The sequence below is a fragment of the Gopherus evgoodei genome, chromosome 4, assembly GCF_007399415.2.
Source record: "Gopherus evgoodei ecotype Sinaloan lineage chromosome 4, rGopEvg1_v1.p, whole genome shotgun sequence".
Taxonomy (NCBI): domain Eukaryota; kingdom Metazoa; phylum Chordata; order Testudines; family Testudinidae; genus Gopherus; species Gopherus evgoodei.
This window is the reverse complement of record NC_044325.1, coordinates 60,625,034-60,644,236: the sequence shown is the minus strand read 5'-3', so window position 1 is coordinate 60,644,236 and position 19,203 is coordinate 60,625,034. Positions and strand designations below refer to the sequence as shown.

The 19,203-nt window shown below is 44.2% G+C and overlaps 1 protein-coding gene across 1 annotated transcript in view; it reads right to left on the bottom strand.

Annotated features, from left to right (window-relative positions):
* The window catches only part of RYR3 (ryanodine receptor 3), a 607,531-nt gene that overhangs the window by 242,453 nt on the left and 345,875 nt on the right, over window positions 1-19,203 (bottom strand). The window contains 4 exon segments of the mRNA XM_030559417.1: window positions 4,981-5,150; window positions 5,934-6,054; window positions 8,233-8,341; window positions 13,284-13,464. Coding sequence (XP_030415277.1) covers window positions 4,981-5,150; window positions 5,934-6,054; window positions 8,233-8,341; window positions 13,284-13,464 — 581 coding nt within the window.

The window sequence follows — 19,203 nt, the reverse complement described above, 5'->3', positions numbered from 1 at the left end:
AAATGGCCACTGTGAGGACGGATGCCATTGCTGCTGCCACTGTAGGTAACACTGGTGGCTCACTCCCGAAACCGATCTCCTGCTCTGTGACCGGCTGGAGCGGTAGGAGTCTGCCTCTGAGTCTGAAGTCTCCGAGTAAGAGGACCTGGGAGGAGCAGCACCCCGTGCCATTGGAGAGCAATGCTGAGGCAGCGGGGAGCCTCCTATCTGGTCCGGTGCTGCCCTAGTGGCGCAGGGCAGGGAGGGAAGTGACAGCATGGCCAGCTTGCCCCTCAATTGTACTGGGGGACGGGCCGTGGTAGGCAACTCCCTACTACGGTGCAGGGAGGCTGGCGCCTGGAGTCCCATCAAGTCTGAGGCCACCTCGAATGCCTCTGGTGTCTAGAGGAGGCGCAAGTCTCCGCTGAGATCCGGGGATCTAGGCCGGTCCAGACTCGACCACTCTCTCTGCGGTGCCGGAGTCAATGGAGCAGCCGAGGGCTGTAGCCCAGCCTGTCTGCATGCACCTGCGGACAGCGTCGGCCTCTGGGGGTCCTGGTGGGGTAACCATTCCCTCATCGGCTTCCTCTTCCTAGCGGGCACCAGAGACGGTGAGCGGTACCGCACTGAGGCCAACTTCCTATGACTCCGTTCGGTGCTGGGTTTTAGAAGACTTGGGCTGGGCCCTAAGTTCTGATGCCAGTGCCGGGGCGCTCCGCACTGAGGAAGACGTGCTGGACACTGCCTCGGCCGGTTCTGGGCCCGAGTGTGGCCACAGGGCAGCCTCCATCAAGAGGACTCTAAGTCTTTGAGCTCTGTCTTTGATAATTCTCTGGTGGAAGCCCCTGCAGATAGAGCACTGGTCCTTTTGGTGGCTCTCTCCGAGGCACCTCAAACAAGCAGAGTGCAGGTCACTCTTGGGCATGAATTTCCCGCAGTCCTTGCAGAGTTTAAAGCTGGGGACCCGGGCATGCCCCAACGGATGACGAAATGTGGACGGGGAACCCCCCAACTACCAAGAACTATATACAAATGACCTAAGTAAACTAACTATATACTAACTATTGTGACAAAGTTCCTCCTCTACCTTGGTGGGTCCTGAGCTTATTGGCAGATTTGCTCACCTCAGTGATCTTCCCCACAGTCTGGATCAACTCCTCCTGTGTCTGATCAGGAGTTGGGAGGTTTGGGGGGAACCCAGGCTCGTCCTCTACTCCAGGTTCCAGCCCAGGGCCCTGTGCATTGCAGCTGTCTAGAGTGCCTCTTGTGACAGCTGCATGACAGCTACAACTCCCTGGGCTACTTCCCCATGGCCTCCTCCAAACACCTTCTTTATCCTCACCACAGGACCTTCCTCCTGGTGTCGGATAACGCTTGTACTCCTTAGTCCTCCAGCAGCACACCCTCTCACTCTCAGCTTCTTGTGCCTCTTGCTTCCAGCTCCTCATACGCACTTCCTCTCCTCTGGCTCCTCCTCGCCTGACTGGAGTGAGCTCCTTTTTAAACCCAGGTGCCCTGATCAGCCTGCCTTGATTGGCTGCAGGTGTTCTAATCAGCCTGTCGGCCTTAATTGGTTCTAGCAGGTTCCTGATTACTCTAGTGCAGTCCCTGCTCTGGTCACTCAGGGAACAAAAAACTACTCATCCAGTGACCAGTATATTTGCCCTCTACCAGACTCCTGTACCCCACTGGTTTGGGTCTGTCACACTATATACACGGACTATACATGAGGATAGGACACTGCTAACTTGCTATGCGCAAGAGAAGTTCCAGCTAGCCGTCACCGGCAGTAAGAAGGAACTGAGGGGGTGGAGGGTCGGTGGGCCCCTTTATAGGGCGCCGTAGTGGCACCACTCCAGGGGGTTGCGGAAGTTGCTAGGGGAAAATCTTCCAGCTGGCATGCACGCGGCGCGCACACACTTGCTTGGAATGGACATGAACAACCACTCAGAGAAGAATTTACTTTTTTAAATCCATCCACAAATGGAAATATATGCATTTGAGTCCAACACAGTAGCTAACATTATCTAAATATTAAAAACATTAAGATGAAGAGCCTTGAATATTTTTACTTTGTTTTTCTTACCTCTTTTTGGTACTGGCTACATTTTGACTTACTGATATGGAACCTCAGTTACAGGGCAATCCTTCAGCCCTTACTTGATCCTTACTCAAATGAACAGTCCTGTTGAAGCCAAGAGGTCTACTCATGTAAGAATTATTCATATGAGTAAGAGCTAGCAGAATCAGACCCCTAATTATACAAGCAGGAAATTCTTTTAATTGTCATTAATTACCCAAAAAGAGTCAGCTATCAAGGCATTGTTATTAACATATGAAACAGAACTACGACCTACATCAGAAATTTAGCGTCAAGAGCTCTGCTATTTTAATTACTGTAATACTATCATTACTTGTAGTTTATACACTTGGATTTACTATCAAACTCTACACACTGTTTCAATTACACATATGTATTAACAGAAACTATCAAGATTTTGAAGTTTTTCAGCTAGTCCTTGAACCCATACTTTTCCCTCTGTTCTCTAGTTAGCTCATTACTTTACCCAAGTATACATTTATCCAATTATACCAATATGTTAAATATGAGGTTTTAGTTTATAAAAGTTTTAAATTATTTGCTAATATTTTTCTTTTATACTACACTTATATTTCTGGAGGTTTGAATTATTATTTAAAAAAATTATCAAGTGTAAAATCCTGGCCCCAGCTACTACTGAAGTTGGGAGTTTTGCCATTGACTTCAATAGGGCTAGGATTTCACCCCAGGTATATGTACTTGTATTGCAAGAAGAACACTGGCTAATGCTTTTACTTTTGCTGGAAAGACTAATAATGGTAAGGAGAAAGCAGGGAAAATTTATACATTTATGTTTCAAGGGTGGGAGAATTCTTATAATCAGTTTAACCCTCAGTATAGCCCTAACAAAAACTATTTCATGCATTATAAACTAGCAGATATATAAATACAGATCTAGACTCTCTCTCTCTCTCTCTCTCTCTCTCTCTGAGTAGGCCTTGTCCTGATATTCTTAATTAGTTTTTACTCAGCCTTTATTAGTCTAACTGGGTGAACCATAAGAAAGAATTATCCATGAATATAATGGCAATTCTGGGCATCTTACTATTCTCTTCCCTCCTCAGTTATAGTTGCTTATGGCGATACAGAAATAAATCTTTACATTATGGTCATTATGTGTGTTAACAAATTAATGATCTACAGAGTGAGTACTGCATTATCTCATTCAGTCCCTCTGAGATTGTATCAACCCTAAAAGACAATCTCAGGGGAAGAACAGTAAGGACACCACTGGAAATTAACCGTGTCAGTGACAGTGTTTCATATTCTCAACAACATATTGTTCTTAAAAACAACTGAAGACAACGTTAAGGGTCCGATTTCAACATAGATATTTAGAAATACTGAGTTAAATCAGTACATTCTAATCTTAGAGTCTCTCCCTATGTTCTACTCCATATGTTGGGCCTGATTCTCAACTGCTTTGAAGTTGTGTACCACAGGTGTAATTTGCTACCAAATCATAACTCTCCATTCACACCAGTCGTAATTTTTACATCTATTTTACACTCATTTTGTATTGATATTTGACCAAGTTAGGTATAAGACAGTGGAAAATGAGGCTCTTAATGTGTGTCACCACATAATGTGTCATAAAGATGACTATTAGATATGGGTATTATGACTTCTGTGCACAAAGAACTATATACAATAGTTTAAATTACTTTTATTTTAGATTAAGTATCACTTTTTGGCCCTTTGGTGAAGATCATGTGTATTTAGATTAAGCAAAATAACAAAAAACAGAATAAAAAAGCAGCATCTCCATGGGAAATATAGTGTCTTTTCTAAAATAGTCCAAACTGAAAATAAATGGATGCCTGTTTTTGTAGAGAAGAGAGTTCTTATAAATGTAAAGGTTCAGAGACTGATCTTTTGAGAGAATCAAAGGAATTGGATTCATAGTATTCATAACAGGAAGTACCAGAAAGCTCATGACAATGTTTCTCATCATAATATTTCCAGGCCAAAACTGAAAATCTAAGAAATTTGGATAGTTTGAATAAGAAGATTAATGGTGATGGTGGTTGGCTACCAGATTATGAAACTGAAAAACTGAGGCATCTAATATGACTGACACACAAAGGATGCTTTGGTGAAGTTGAAGAAGATTTGCACAGGGGAATTTGGCAGCTGAGTAAAGAAAGGCTGACCAATCCTCTGTTTCATAACCTCAGGCAATCATCATTGTTCCATCTTCTTCACCAGCATAGACCTGACTTTCTGTGCAGTGAATTTGACTCTTATGCAGAGTACTTCCAGCACCTGCATAAGGAGTTAAAGTAATTCTGGGAACTTGAGGAAAAAAACATGAGCCTTTCTCTAGTTATTCATAGAAAACAGATTTCTTACCCATCCCCTGTCTCAAACTAACAGTGTCCTTAAAGGAAAAAGGATAAATTATGTTCTCAGATATGTGAGCAGAGTTCCCAAGCATCTGAACGTGGTCTGGCCCAGTCTGTCACATTTTTCATATTCTTTACGTTCCTAATCCCTTCAGATTCTATCATATGAATTTTCAGTATTGTGGGTGCTGTCTGAGAGCTTTCTAAATGAAACAATTCAGCATATTCATACTAACTGAAATTTATTTTTAACATATTCTTGCATTGAAATTTCTCGCTTTTTTGTTACCTTATGAGCTCTTTATACTGTATTTCTTTGCTGCTTATTCCTCCCCTAATGCTAGTACTGAACATTTTTGATCAAATATATATACTGTATGTTTATATATCTGTAATTGCATTATTATTGTTTGCTGATATTAGTGAGCATTGTGAGAGGGCTTATTTATTACTTTTTCTTTTTATGCAATACTAACTAAAAAGTTATATTTTGTAACACTGATGTAGCCAGTATCCTCAACCAATGTTCCTTGTTGTCACTAACAAAATACTTACTGTATCCAGAGAGGCAGATGCTCTTAAGTCTTGTAAAAATCCAACCTCCAGTAGGTGGAGGAGGAAGCTTTGGTCCTTAATACCATAGACACGGTCCAAAAACAGCACCATTGGTGCTTTATGGTCAGGACAGAAACTTGCAGACATGTCTGGCTCAGTGACTGTACCATCTAAAAAAAATTAAATATTTAATTTCTATTTCACACAAAAAATGCAGCTCAACTCAAAATCTCCTAACAACTTTCCATTTTCAAATCTTCTAAAGAATTCTAATGTATAATAGAAGACAATAAAATTATAGGATGAAATTCATCAATGAACTAGGCAGCTGCAAATCCAGTAAGTTCAATGGCGTAGCATGCATACTTGTGTCCACAATAAAATTGCCTTGTCTTTTGCTCTAAGCAATCAACATGTATAAAGTAATTTTCTTAATATAACAATAAAGAACTATTATGGAGAAAGAGACAGACACTGCAGAAAGATTGGTTAGAAATTGTAAAAGGCAATCAGAATATATTTGTAGAGTCACAGCCCCAGTGCAAAACATATAAAGGCATTCTTGCTCAGTTTTTATAGACCCCTTTTACCTTCTGTGATGGGAGGGCATGGCAGTCCTAGCCACTGTATAGATGGAACCTGATTGGGGATTATTTGGCATTGATTAAGGAAAGGATGATGACCCACACTGTACAATTTGTTGATAGGTACTCCCAGATATTTTCTGTGAATTAACTAAATAATTGCTTCCTGTCTTTCTTCTGGCATGGCCAGACAATGTAGCCAAAGGCTCCCCTAGTGCACGTGGGCACAACTCCATTGATTTAGGTGGAGATGCACTCACACTAGCGTTTAATTTAGCCCAAAGTCCATAGAAATTATAGCAACAAAAAACTTCTGTATATCTATTTAAACACTTTTGAAAAGTCTGCATGATGGTACACTGAAGTTACCTTTGTTAACTGATGATAGCTTTAGTGGTATACTTATAATTCCAACCAAGTCTTCTGTTGGCACAAGAGAACGAAGAATTGACCTGATTCGAATAGCTTCTCCTTTCCCAGTTTGGATAAGCTGTTGAAACATGATCATACATATAAAATAAGATATTTAGTTAATTGAAAAACACTGACAAAACCTTTGATTGAAATATTAATACTGAGGGTTTTGTTTGTTTTGTAAATCACTATTGACCCCACCCCCTCCTGCGCGCACGCACACACACAGAGTATATAAAAGGGAGGTTCCAGTTTTTAATCATTCCTCTCTTCTTGCCTGTCCCAATTTAAATGGGCTGCCACAGATTTCTGAAAACACACTTAGGCAGTGACTACACTGAAATCACAGGGTTCAGCTCGACATACCAAAGCTAGCTTTTATCTCACTAGCTTGGGTACCAAAGCAACAAATCCAGACTTTTAATCATTTTTGTTGCTCTTCTCTGGACTTTCATGAAGGATGTCGACAAACTGGAGAAATGTGGCACCCAGAACTGGACACAATACTCCAGTTGAAGCCTAATCAGTGCAGAGTAGAGTGTAAGAATTACTTTTCATATCTTGCTTACAACACTCCTGCTTATATATCCCAGAATGATGTTTGGTTTTTTTGCAACAGTGTTACACTGTCGACTCATATTTTGCTTGTGATCAACTATGACCCTCCAGAACCCTTTCCACAGTACTCCTTCCTAGGTAGTTATTTCCCATTTTGTGTGTGTGCAGCTGATTAGGTGCATCATTACTATAAACTTCCAATGGGAATTGGGTGCCCACTTGCCCTATGTGCCTATGAAAATCTTCCCCAGAATGTTTATTCGTGTGAACTTATTTTGTGTTTAGGTTAGATATTTAGACTATTCAAAACACCCAAACTGATTTTCCTCAAACTTTTCAAAACAGTTATCTTTGGCCTAAGATTACACAGGGGAAGTTATATGTTCTAAGAAATGGTTGAGAAAGTTATGAGCAAATGAAAAAGGCGGCTAAAATTAAAAAAATAAATCTGAATTTATTTATGGCATTTGCTATGGCAAAACTTACAATGTAATATACATTCATTTCCAAATTACCATCTTTTTCCCACCATAGAGATGCTTCCTATCTAGCATCAATATCAGTACAGTTTTGCAAATTATTCATTGCTGTGTGATGAATTAAATGCAGACAAGCTAATCTTTATGTGAGTTGTCACAATCATTGGTTTGCATTAGAAGTTCCTGCAAGGTATGTTACAGGACAATAAAACGAATGTGGTAAAACCAACTAGCAAGTGGGCAGTTCTGTTGTCAGTAGCTTGCAAAGTTTGTTTTTATCGAAGAATAATTAACTCTATTCCTTAAGAGTAGAAGTTACAAGTTTTTTAATTTATCCTACATTCTACTTCTATCCTGAAGACTCACATTTTATTTTCAACTCTGTACAGTTTCATTTAATCAAATCTTTAGAGATCAAGAAGAATGTTCAGAGCATCTGTGATTTCTTTTCTACCTACTTATAAGGCATCAGCATCACTAACTAATTTACATATTTGGAGAGGCAGTGCTGCCTAGTGGATAGGGCACTGCACTGTAAAACCTGTAAAGTGAAATCCTAATGTTCCTGAAGTCAATGGCAAAACTCCAGTTGACTTCAATGGAACCTGGATTTTGGCCCTGGGTTCTGCTTCACAACTCTCATACTGACATGCTGGCTGAACTCAGATAAATCACTTCACCTTTGTGTTTCTCTATGTCCCCTTCCACCATTTGTCTCTTACCTAATTAGATATTTCAGGACAGAAATTACCTTTCAGCTCTGTGCCCCCCTTCCGGATCTCTACACACTATTGTCATACAGATATAATAATAAAGGTCCTTGGGTTCCAGACTACTTACTCAATACGTGACCCTAGGCAAGTCATGTAATTTAATTGCATCATAACTAATCCAGCTATAAAACTCTGTATAAAACCATGTCCTTCAAAAAACAAACCTCTTGTACTTCATCTGAGTTAAGCTGCCTAGATGAGCAGTTTTACACTTATACTCATAATACAAGTCAAGGCAAATACTGTGATTCCTTTATTAGTCCAACACATATGCAAATATCCAAAATCTGGGCTGAAGTACTAACAGTTTTAGCAATAAGTATATTTTTTATATAATGTGTATTCAGTATAATGTCACTTGAATGGATATAGATATTTGCAGCTTGTATACTTTACCCAACTCCTTTTACTTTTATTTCTGAGCAAGAGAGCAAAGCCACTTACATGCATTTCTGGTGCACAGCGTCCAAGCAAGTCTATCAGAGCTGAATAAAATGACATAATTGCATTGCCCATGTGCACAATCTCATCTTCCTCCTCTTCTTCAACACTGCTGAAAAGGAACCAAAAACGTGAATATTTTGGTTGACATTGGATAGCCTAAAATAAGGTTGGATTCTTCATTATAAGCTGACTGTGTAAAACTTTAGACTAAAGCTCTTGCTGATTGAAAGCAGTGTTTATTGACCTATTTCTTGTGTCTGGTCACATATTAATTTCTTCTACACTAAGAAATACATTTATTATTCACTTTTTCTTCAGGTTTTATTGTAGTCTCATTTTATAAGTTAGCCCAGAATAGGTAGGAAAAGTCTTTCATGTTTTCTGTTTAAAAATATTTTTCATTAACTCTGTAGCATGCTCCCTGTATACATTTTATATGAAAAGTCCAATTATAAATTATGTACCCTGTTCCACATCTGAAAGTTCACACTAATACTTCTGTATCTAAAATATGTATCGGGTTCTCAAGTTTGCTGGGGAAGGAGGACAGGTTGTGGAATATACATGAGCAATGCATCTCAAGAACAAGTTATGGAAAAGGTAATTGTCTTTTCTTCTTCGAGTGCTTGTTCATGTCCATTCCACATTAAGTGACTCCCAAGCAGTACCCCTGGAGGTGGGTAGGGGTCCACAGACATGTAGATTGCAACACAGCTTTGCCGAACACAGCGTCGCCTCTGGCCTGCTGAGTGATGGCATAATGACCCATGAATGTGTGGACAGAGGACCATGTCATGGGTCTACAGATGTCCTGGATAGGGATGTACACCAGGAAGGCAGATGAAGATGCCTGGGCTCTTGTTGAGTGGGCTCTGACAATTAGCAGTGGCAGAACCCCTGCTTGGTCATAACAGATCCTTATGCACAAGGTGATCCAATTGGAAATGCTCTGCGAGGACACCAGAAGGCCCTTCATCCTATCTGCTGTAGCAATGAAGAGCTGAGTTGATTTATGGAAAGACTTGGTATGTTCTAATTAAAAAGCCAAGGCCCTTCAGGTGTCCAGGGCATGAAGACACCTCTCTTCACTGGACTTGTGTGGTTTGGAACAGAACACTAGGAGGAAGACGTCCTGGTTCATATGGAAGGTGGACCGTACCTTTGGCAGGAAGGCCGGCTGGGGGCACAGCTGAACCTTGTCTTTGTAAAAGACCGCGTACGGTAGTTCTGAAGTCAAGGCTCTAATCTCAGAGACCCATCTTGCTGATGTCACCGCCACCAGGAATGCGACCTTCCATGGCACATGAGAAAGGGAGCAGAAGTCCAGTGGCTCAAAGGGGAGGCCTGTGAGCTTAGAGTGGAACAAGTTAAGATCCCACTGTGGGACAGGAGTCCGCACCTGCAGGAAGAGTCTCTCAAGACCTCTCAAGAATCTGACAGTCATGTCATGGAAGAATGCTACTGTCCTTGGACTGGTGGGTGAAAAGCGGAGATAGCTGCGAGATGCACTCTAATGGAAGAGTGTGCCAGGCCCTGGTTCCTCAAATGAAGCAGATAATCTAAGACAGATTGTATGGAAAGAGACCCAGGAAAAAGAGATACCATGCTCGGACGCCCAGCATAAGTGAGTCTGATTGAGGGCTTCCTATATCCCAGGTGGACCTGTTAGACCTCGGAACAGGTCCACTCCTCCAGATTCAGCCATGCAGTATCCATGCCAAGAATTGGAGGGATGTGAGGTTGGGGTGTAAGAGCCGACCATGGTCCTGTGACAGCAGGTCCAATCAGCTGGGCAGGGGCCAGAGATGGGGTCGCTATCAGGTTCATGTGTGTGCCGAACCAGTGCTGGCAAACACATGCCTCAACCTCAAGGGAATTGGAGTCTGGGTGGGAATATAAGTACTCATGCCCTTTGGGTGGCACAAAGTACTTGCTTTCAATCCTTTTAGAGATAGGGGCCAGGGAAGAGGGAGTCTGCCACAGGGCATCAGTGATTTTGGAAGGGGTAGAGCCATCCTGGCAGGAGCCGAGGACATCTAACAGAGAGTCTGAGGGCTCTTTCAGTTCCTCTGTCTGAAGTCCCAGGATGGAAGCGACCCTCTTCAAATGTTCCTGGTGCGCGTGGCATCATCCTGAGGAACTGGGTGTGAGGGCCCCATGATAGCCTCATCTGGCGACAACGAGGACGATGCTGGTGTCATGGGAGCCTTAACGTCCATTGGTGGTCCAGCCTAGGTCCTCCTGGACCTGTGGGGTCTTACCCCCTCCCAAAGCCTTGAGCACCAGAGGGGGATGGGATACTGAGGCTTCTGGCCTCTCTGAGGCTCCCAACACCGACCGAGCAGCCTGGGGAGGTTGGGTGAACCCCCAAGGGTTCCACGGGTACCGTGACCCCGGCCACTGCACTTGGGGCCATGGGACAGGTTTTGCTGCTGATTATGTGAGCGGCACCATTGTTATCGGGGCTTGTCCCACAGTCAGGGAATCTTGCTCCATGCTGGAGCTATAAGCAGAGCAGTCAGTAGCAGGCAACCAGGATTGGATGGAGTGGTGACTCTTGTCTGACCGGTGCTGGTCGCTGCGTCTTGAAGCCAACCTGTCCGAGCGAGACGGGCAACTTGGTTGGGATCTCTGGGTCGGATGGCATTTGGTGGATTTGCGTCGGACACCCGGCGACCCATGCCTTATGCTACTTGACTGGTACCAGGATGTCAAATGGGACGGGAAGCAACTACGGGTCAGCTGCTGGGAAGATCCTCCTGAGTAGGGCGACCTCTTTGTTGGAGATGGGCAATGACAGCTCGGTGATTGGCGGACTCTAATCCCCGATCAGTCCTGTGATCAATACTGGGCCCTTGAAGATGGTTGCAGCTGGTCCCAGAGTTCTTGCCAGGTGGCATGTGCTCTGAAGATCTGCACCAATCTACCGGAAAGGTATTCCTCAAGTCCCTCAATGGGTGCCCCTGGTGTGGGGACTGAAGAGGGCTCCGCTGAGTCTGCCTCTCTAGTCCTGAGGCGTGACAGCTTCGGGCAGGCGAATGCTAGCAGGACATCCCTCTCGATGGGGACAGTACCGCTGAGGCAGGAACACATGCATTGAACCCAATGTGGGTTTTCCCCGAGACTGGGGTACTGCAGGAGCCGGTGTGGGTGGCACTGGGAGCGTCAGGATGTCCTGAGCTGTTTGAAGGGGTTCGGGCATTGACGGCACCTGAAGCTGGCCAGGGCCAGCACCGCTATCTGCAGTCTTAGGCAAAGTATGGGATGGGCTGCACCACTTGACTTGAGCTGGGGTCTGACTTCCCGAAAGGGGTGTTGAGCTGCCCAGCACGGGTCTTGGCTCGCCCACAGCCCTCTCCTTTCCCTTACAGGAGGTAAGAGATCTTCCCTTCACAGTCTGTTTCGTCTTCTTGACTGGAGTCAGGGAGGGAGATCGGTACTGGCTTGTGGATGGCACTGGTGGAGCACTGTGTACGGAGGCCACAGTGTTCGGTGCAGAGTTGGACTGCTGCTCTGGTGCTGAAATGAGTGCCAACTCCATTAAGTGCAACTTTAGATGGATATTTTGCTCCTTTTTCATCCTATGTTTGGAGGACTTGCAGATCCGACACTTGTCGCTTATGTGTCCTTCACCTAAGCACCTTCGGCAGCTGGTATGTGGATCACTGATGGGCACAGGACATCCCCTGGCTGAGTCCCATTCAGGACTATAAGAACTTCAAGAACTACTGCTAAGGGTAACTAACTGTAACAACTAACTACTACCACATTACAAGTTCTACAGAGTTCGAAGGAACAGAGAACGAGACAATGCTAGCCAAAGTAGCAGATGTTCCAGCATCATCACTGGTGGCAAGAAGGAACTGAGGGTGGGGACAGCCTGCAGCACCCCTTATACTGCCCCATGCAGGCACCACTCCAGAAGGCACCAGAGCTGGTCCCCTATGGATACTGCTGAGGCAAGTATGCATACCTAATGTGGAATGGACATGAGCAAGTACTCAAAGAATAATAATTGTTTACTCTTCTATTATGTTATTAGGATGCTGTCTACCATCAATTAAAGAGGAGTTATCAACTTCTAATTGATTTGTAAAGTCAAAAAACTACTGCACTTCATGTAAATGTGAGTGTGACGATAGACACGAGTTTGCTGACAGGAGGATTCTGTGACAATGACCAATTCAAAAATGTACTCTACAGTGTGGTTTACAAAAATACATCCATTGCTTTAGACAAATGGAAAGAAACTTCAAGATGTTTCTTACACTGAGATTTTCAAAGCAGATTAGGGGATTTAGACAAGTATCGTTCAATTTGTTGAATTGCTTTGAAAACCTCCGCCTTAATCTTTTCTTTCAGAATTCCAGAAGCAAAACCATTTCTTCTGTGTAAAGTATTCAATAATGCATAGATTTTATTGAATCTCTGGGGCAGGGGTAAAAAGTAGCCAGCTGGGGTCACCTCTCCCCCTCACCCAAGAACTCTGCAGAGGAGACATCACCTGCATCACTCTTGGGCACTAAGACCTTTCTTTCCTCCTGCCATGTGGCCTCAGGGGAAAAACCTTCTGAGCTCAGTGCTCCTTGGCTGTGTGTGTGTGCTCCAACTCTCTTGTTCCTCACAACCCTCACAATCTCTTCAGCTCAATTTCACACCACATCTGCTCCTCTCCCCAATGCTTCCCTGCCCTGTCCCCTCTAGCTCCTTTCCCTTCCATGTTCTCTCTCCCTTCACCTTTCCTTCCATTTGCTGATCCGCTCCTAACTAAACCCACCATAAAAAGCAATCATAGAACCAACATGAAGCTTGCTGTTATCACACTGTTCACTCTCCTTGTGTGTTATCCTACTCTGTCCCCCCTCTGTCTGGCTTATCAATTTACACTGTAAACTCTATGAGGTAGGACTGTCTGCCACTCTGTGTCTATACAGTGCCTAGCACAATGGGGCAAACATGGTTAGTCATTAGATACTACTGTAGTATACAAGATTAATAATTCAGCTAATGAAACACCAGCATTTGCCAAAAGAGCATATACATTTACTTACACTTCTCTTATATAGCACTGAGATGGGAGGTCAAGAGTTGGGTTCTCTGAGATCTTAATAGCTCCTTGCATAGCTGCCAGCAAACCATTTCCTCCTTCTCCTCTAAGAGCTGGCCCAAAGCATTCTGGGCGTCGAATAAGGAGCTTGACAACAACACTAGCATTTTCCTCAACACTTTCACCTAAAGACCAACAGGACATGTTAGCCTCTTATATAAAAGCCAATACATTTCTTCTGAAAGGAAACCACTAATTTGTGAACAGTTTGGATTTTTCCCTAACTTTTACAGAACATAAAATAATAGAGAGAGAGAGAGAAACAAACTTTTTTAAAAGGGAAAAATGCTAAATTGACAGCACCAGCAATAAATCTATTAATCAAAAATCAGTTATACACAGAATGACACTGTAAACTCCCCCAAAATGTCTTGGCCAAAGTTCAACAACCCTAACCTAGAAGATTGCCTGGGGAATTCATTTCCAAAACTACTTCTGTCTTTGCCCTCTCTTCTGAGACTGCAAACAAAGGCAGCAATTCTGGTAGCCGCTTCTGAAGTATCCATGCAGGAAAATGACTGAGAACTCATTTCACATAAATAATTAAACCGTCACTAGAAGGTAGCAAAAATGGTTACTAATCTTCTGTAATTGCTGTTCTTTGTGATGCGTTGCACATGTCCATTCCACTCTTGGCATGTGTGTGGCCTTTGCAGTCATTGGAAACTTTTCCTTCAGTGGTTCTGCCAGGATGGTTGAAACGCCCTCTGCCATTGTGTGCTAATGCATTCAAGTATGAAGGGCCCAGCCATCCAAGAGTTTACTTAGTTCCTTTTTGCTGGACAACCCACTGCACAGAAGTAGATGGGTGGGTCGTGGATTAAACATGTGTAACACCTCTCGAAGAACAACAGTTATGGAAGTTTAGTAACTATTTTTTCTTGAGTGATTGCGCATTAGCATTCTACACTTGGTGATTCACCAGTTATAAAGCAGGTGGTGAGATCGGAGTTGATGTACACACAGATTGGAGTACAACTCATTCAAATTTAGCATAGTTTCTGGAGTACTGAGTGATGGCATAATGGGATGCAGAGCTGTGGACTGAAGTTCAGGTAGCCTCTCTACAAATTTCCTGGATAGGGGCATGCATAAGAAATGCCATCGAAGCCACGTGAGATCTTATTGAATGAGCAGTTACTCTGCTTGATGGAGAATGCCAGTCAGAACATAACATACATGAACACAAGAGGTTATCCGTAATGAAATTCTTTGCGAAGAGATTGTGAGATCTTTTATCCCATCTGTGATGACCACAAATAGTTGGGCTGACAAATGGTACTGTTTAGTTCTATTTAGAACACCAAAGCCCTTCTAACATCTAGGGTGTGCAGGCATTACTCATCTCTATTGTAGGAAAATAAATCAAGTGGTTAATATGAAAGTTAGATATCCCTTTAGAGAGAAATCTTGGATGAGGGCATAGATATACTTTATCCTTCAAGAAAACTGTATAAGGAGGTTCAGGCGTCAGAGCATACAGCTCAACAACCATACAGGCCATAGTGATGGCTACCAAAAAAAGCCACTTACATTGACAGGTGTAACTAAGAAGCATATTGCTAAAGGCTTAAATGAGGTCCCATAAGCTTAAACAAAACTAAGTTCAAGTCCCAGAGAGGAAAAGGTTCCTTCATCTGTGGGTACAACCTTTCTAGGCCTTTCAAAAGTCTGATTGACATAGCATTAGAAAATATAGAAAGGCTGTCCATGTGTGGCTGGAAAGCTGATATTGTTGCCGAGTGGACCTTGATATATAGGAACAATAAATCGTCCAGAACATGCTAGATTGAGTACTGCATTGGCAAAACTTCAAATTCATGAGACCAGGAGGAAAATTGCTTATATTTTGAAATATAAGTAGCACTGGTGGAGGGCCTTCTGCTATTTAACAAGACATCTCAAACAAGACTCCTCTCTAGGATTTAACCGCGGAACTTCCAGGCTACCAAATGAAGTGCCTGCAGGTTTGGATGGAACCTTAACACTTCAACCATAACACTTCAAAATGATGTCTGAGGCCATAGGAAGTGAAATCAGAGCCTATCTGATAGATCCATGAGAATGGAGAACCAGTGCTGCCAGGGCAATGCTGCAGCTATTAGTATAACCTAGGCATGGTTCCACTTGATCTTTAGCAACTCTCTGTGTAGGAGCGGAATTGGAGAAAAAGCATAGCAGAATTGTTCAGCCAGGATAGTAGGAAAGTGTCTGTGATGGAACCTGGACTTCAACCTTGTATGAAACAAAACTGACGGCATTTCCTGTTAGTTTTGTTTGTGAATAGATCTACCTGAGGATTTCCTCACTGCTGGAAAATGCACCTGACCTAATGGAAAATGCACCTGGCTACATCCAGGCAGAAAGACCACTTGTGGTGATTTGTAAACAATCTGCCTAGATGGTCAGCATGCTCACTCTGCACCCCTGAAAAGTAGGAGGGGTCAAGATTGATTTAATTGGCAGAGCAAAAGTTCCAGAGGTGAATGGCCTCTTGACAAAGTGGGGAAGAGCAGGCTCCTCCCCTGCCTGTTGAGGTAAAACATTGTTGCTGTGTTATCTGTGAGAACAAACAGGCTTTTTCCCTGGACACGAGATAGGAAAAACTGGCATCCTAGCAGATAACCCTTAGTTCCCTGACATTGATTTGTAGAGACATGACTTGTGAAGACCATAAACTCTGAGTTTGGAGGGGACCCAGATGAGCACAGATACATCTGTCACCAATGTCAACGAAGGCTGAGGGTGGACACAGTGAACACCTTCACACACACACTGAGCCAGTGAGCTCTATAATTCTCAGAAGGGGATGAGATGCCTCCTGAGGAAACGGCCTCATCGGGCAGGAGGACAATGAAGCCAGCACAGGTTGAGGCTGGCCCTCCTCCATAAGCTCTCCAGCAGACTCCTCCTGAACCACCACTTCCTGCTCACTACTGGGCCCAGAACCGGACTCAGGGACAGGTAGTGTCTGGTGAGTAGACTCTCTGTGCCTCTCTGAGGAGACAGAGCAGGAACGCCTCATGCATGACTTGAAAACTGGGGGGGAATCTTCAGATTCCAAAAGAACCATTGGATGGGTGGTGGGCCCCAGTAACTCCTGGCCATTGCAGCTTGAGGAGCTCGAGGCAACCCCAGGTAATAACACCTGGATAGGGAGTAGTATGACCAACTCTGAGGCTGGGAAACATAGGAACGAATCTCCAATTCAGAGGACTAATCACTCTCTGCTGACCAAGGTTGGGGTGGGGGGATTATTATTAGCATTCTACCCTTCTCCAATTATGCTGGAGAATGTGCAGAGGCAGTGAAGAGTGTAAAGCAAGTAACATTGCAAACTTCTCCTTTTATGGTACCAACAGGGGCATAAAGTCTGAGGCCAAGGAGGTTGCTTCGGTACTGCTGCACCTCTGCCTGCCAGTACCAAGAGCATGGTTCCCAGCACCATCAGGGACACAGGTACTGATAGACTCAGAAGACCTCTAACCGCTGCAAATGCCTCAAGCATGGTCGGTACCAAGATGGGCTCAAGTCATTGTGGTCACAAATGTAGAAGGCACCTCTTCAGGCCCCAGACTCAACAGTGCCTCCCTCAGTGTTGGAGCCAATGATGCTGCTTTCAACACTATCTGAGATGAGGAGTGCTTGTATTTTGTCTGTATTCTACCCTTATCCCCATGCTTAGAGGATTTGGTTACCAGCAGTTTTCCTTTCTCTGTGGTCTGTCTAGAGGTCTCATGCCTCTTCTTGGGCACTGGAGAGGGCAAGTGGTGCCAAGCATAAGAGGCACACTCCTAACCAATCCCAAAGCTCTTGATGCCAAGTCAAGACAGATAGCTTCTGATGGAAGTCTCAGGGCTGCTCCAGGAGCAAAAACTTCAGTCTCACTTCTCTGTCTTTAGTCTTTGGCTTAAAGTTCTTGCAAATCTGGCAAGGATTCTGAATAAGAGCTTCCCCCAAGCATTTCAAGCAATTTGAGTGTGGTTCACTATCGGGCACTGGCCCAAAACAAAAGACACAGGGCTTGAAGCATGGTGACCAAGGCATCCCTCAGTACCAAGAAAAAGAAACCCCAGATCTGGTGACTGAAAAAGAACACTAAATGTAAACTAACACTTACTAAGTACTAAGCAACTATAAAACAAGATAGCAAGTGCTCTTGTGAATAGTTAAGGCAAACCATGAAATTCCAACAACTATCACAGGTGGTAAGAAGGGACTGAGATGCTCTGCGGCCGATGGGTCCTTTATATTGGAGTTTAGTGGTGTGCGACAGCAGAGGTGCTCAAGCCACCCTGATGGGTGCCACTGAAATAAAAATTTCTGACTACTGTGCATGGGGTGCACATACAGCAAGAATGAAATGCATATGTGCAATTACTCAAAGAAGAATTTTCTGTTCATTGCTGACCAGGGCCAATATTCCAACTAGGGACCTGGATCAATCATAAAATTTAAATACCTGACTACCAGTCCTTGTAAGCATTCACTTAAAGCTTTAGAAAATATACTACAGGGGACAATGCTGCACTGATATAAGGATAAATACTAATTTAACAGGCTCCCTCACATTCAGATTGTATAAAACTCAGTGCAATCCCCGCCCCAATTAAAAGATTAATTGTTTTAAATGGCCAGTGTTTTTCATGAAACAAAGTGATATTATTTCAGTGGTACAACAGAATAGAGATTGTTGCTGAACACTGTATTGTCTATGTTCTGGCACAATGAATATTCTCCTGTGATGTAGCAACTAAATCTTCTCAGAGTGACTAAGGAATATCAAATCTACCAAGGATTGATATATCTGCCCTCTAGACATGGCAGGGCCGCCCACGGGGAGGGCAGGAGGGGCAATTTGCCCCAGGCCCCGGGCTCCGCAGGGGCCCCCACGAGAGTTTTTCGGGGCCCCTGGAGCGAGGTCCTTCACTCACTCGGGGGCCCGAGAAAACTCTTGCGGGGCCAGGCCCCAAAGCTTCTTCCGCTCCCGGTCTTCGCTGGCGGGGGAGTCCTTCCGCTCCGGGGTGGAAGGACTCCCTGCCATCGCATTACCGCCGAAGCGGGACCTGCTGCCGAAGTACAACCCGGTCTTCGGCGGTAATTCGGCAGCGGGGGGCCATTCTGTTCCAGGACCCGCCGCCGAAGTGCCCCAAAGACCCGCGGTGGGGGCCCCCCGCCACCGAATTACCGCCGAAGAGCAGGCTGCACTTCGGCGGCGGGTCCCACTTCGGCGGTAATTCGCCGGTGGGGGGCCCCCGCCGCGGGTCTTCGGGGCACTTCAGTGGCGGGTCCCAGAATGGAAGGGCCCCCCCGCTGCCGAACAGGGCCGGCTCTAGACATTTCGCCGCACGGGGCGCCCCCTGCCGCTTGCCGGTCCCATGGCTCTGGTGGACCTCCCGCAGGCATGGCTGCAGAGGGTCCGCTGGTCCCGTGGCTCTGGTAATTTAACTGCAGTAAAAAAGTATCTCAGATTATTTTCAATATATGTTTAGGTAGGGATAAATATGTTTTGCTTGCTATATAAAGACTTTAAATAGAATCCTTCTCAATTTCAATTTTTTTTAAGCTTTTTGTTGAAGAATTGCCACTTTGAGGTCTATTATTGAGTGATCAGAGAGACTGAACTAAAAAACTTCAAAAACAGATTCCAACATGAAGCTGCAGAATTGGAATTAATTTACAAACTAGACACCATCAGATTAGGCCTGAATAAAGACTGGGAGTGATTGGGTCATTACAAAACCTAAACTTAATTTCCCCAATACTAATTTCTCCCTACAGTTACTCACACCTTCTTGTTAACTGTCTATAATGGGCCTCTCTCTTACCATTTCAAAAGTTACTTTTCCTCCCTGGGTATCCTG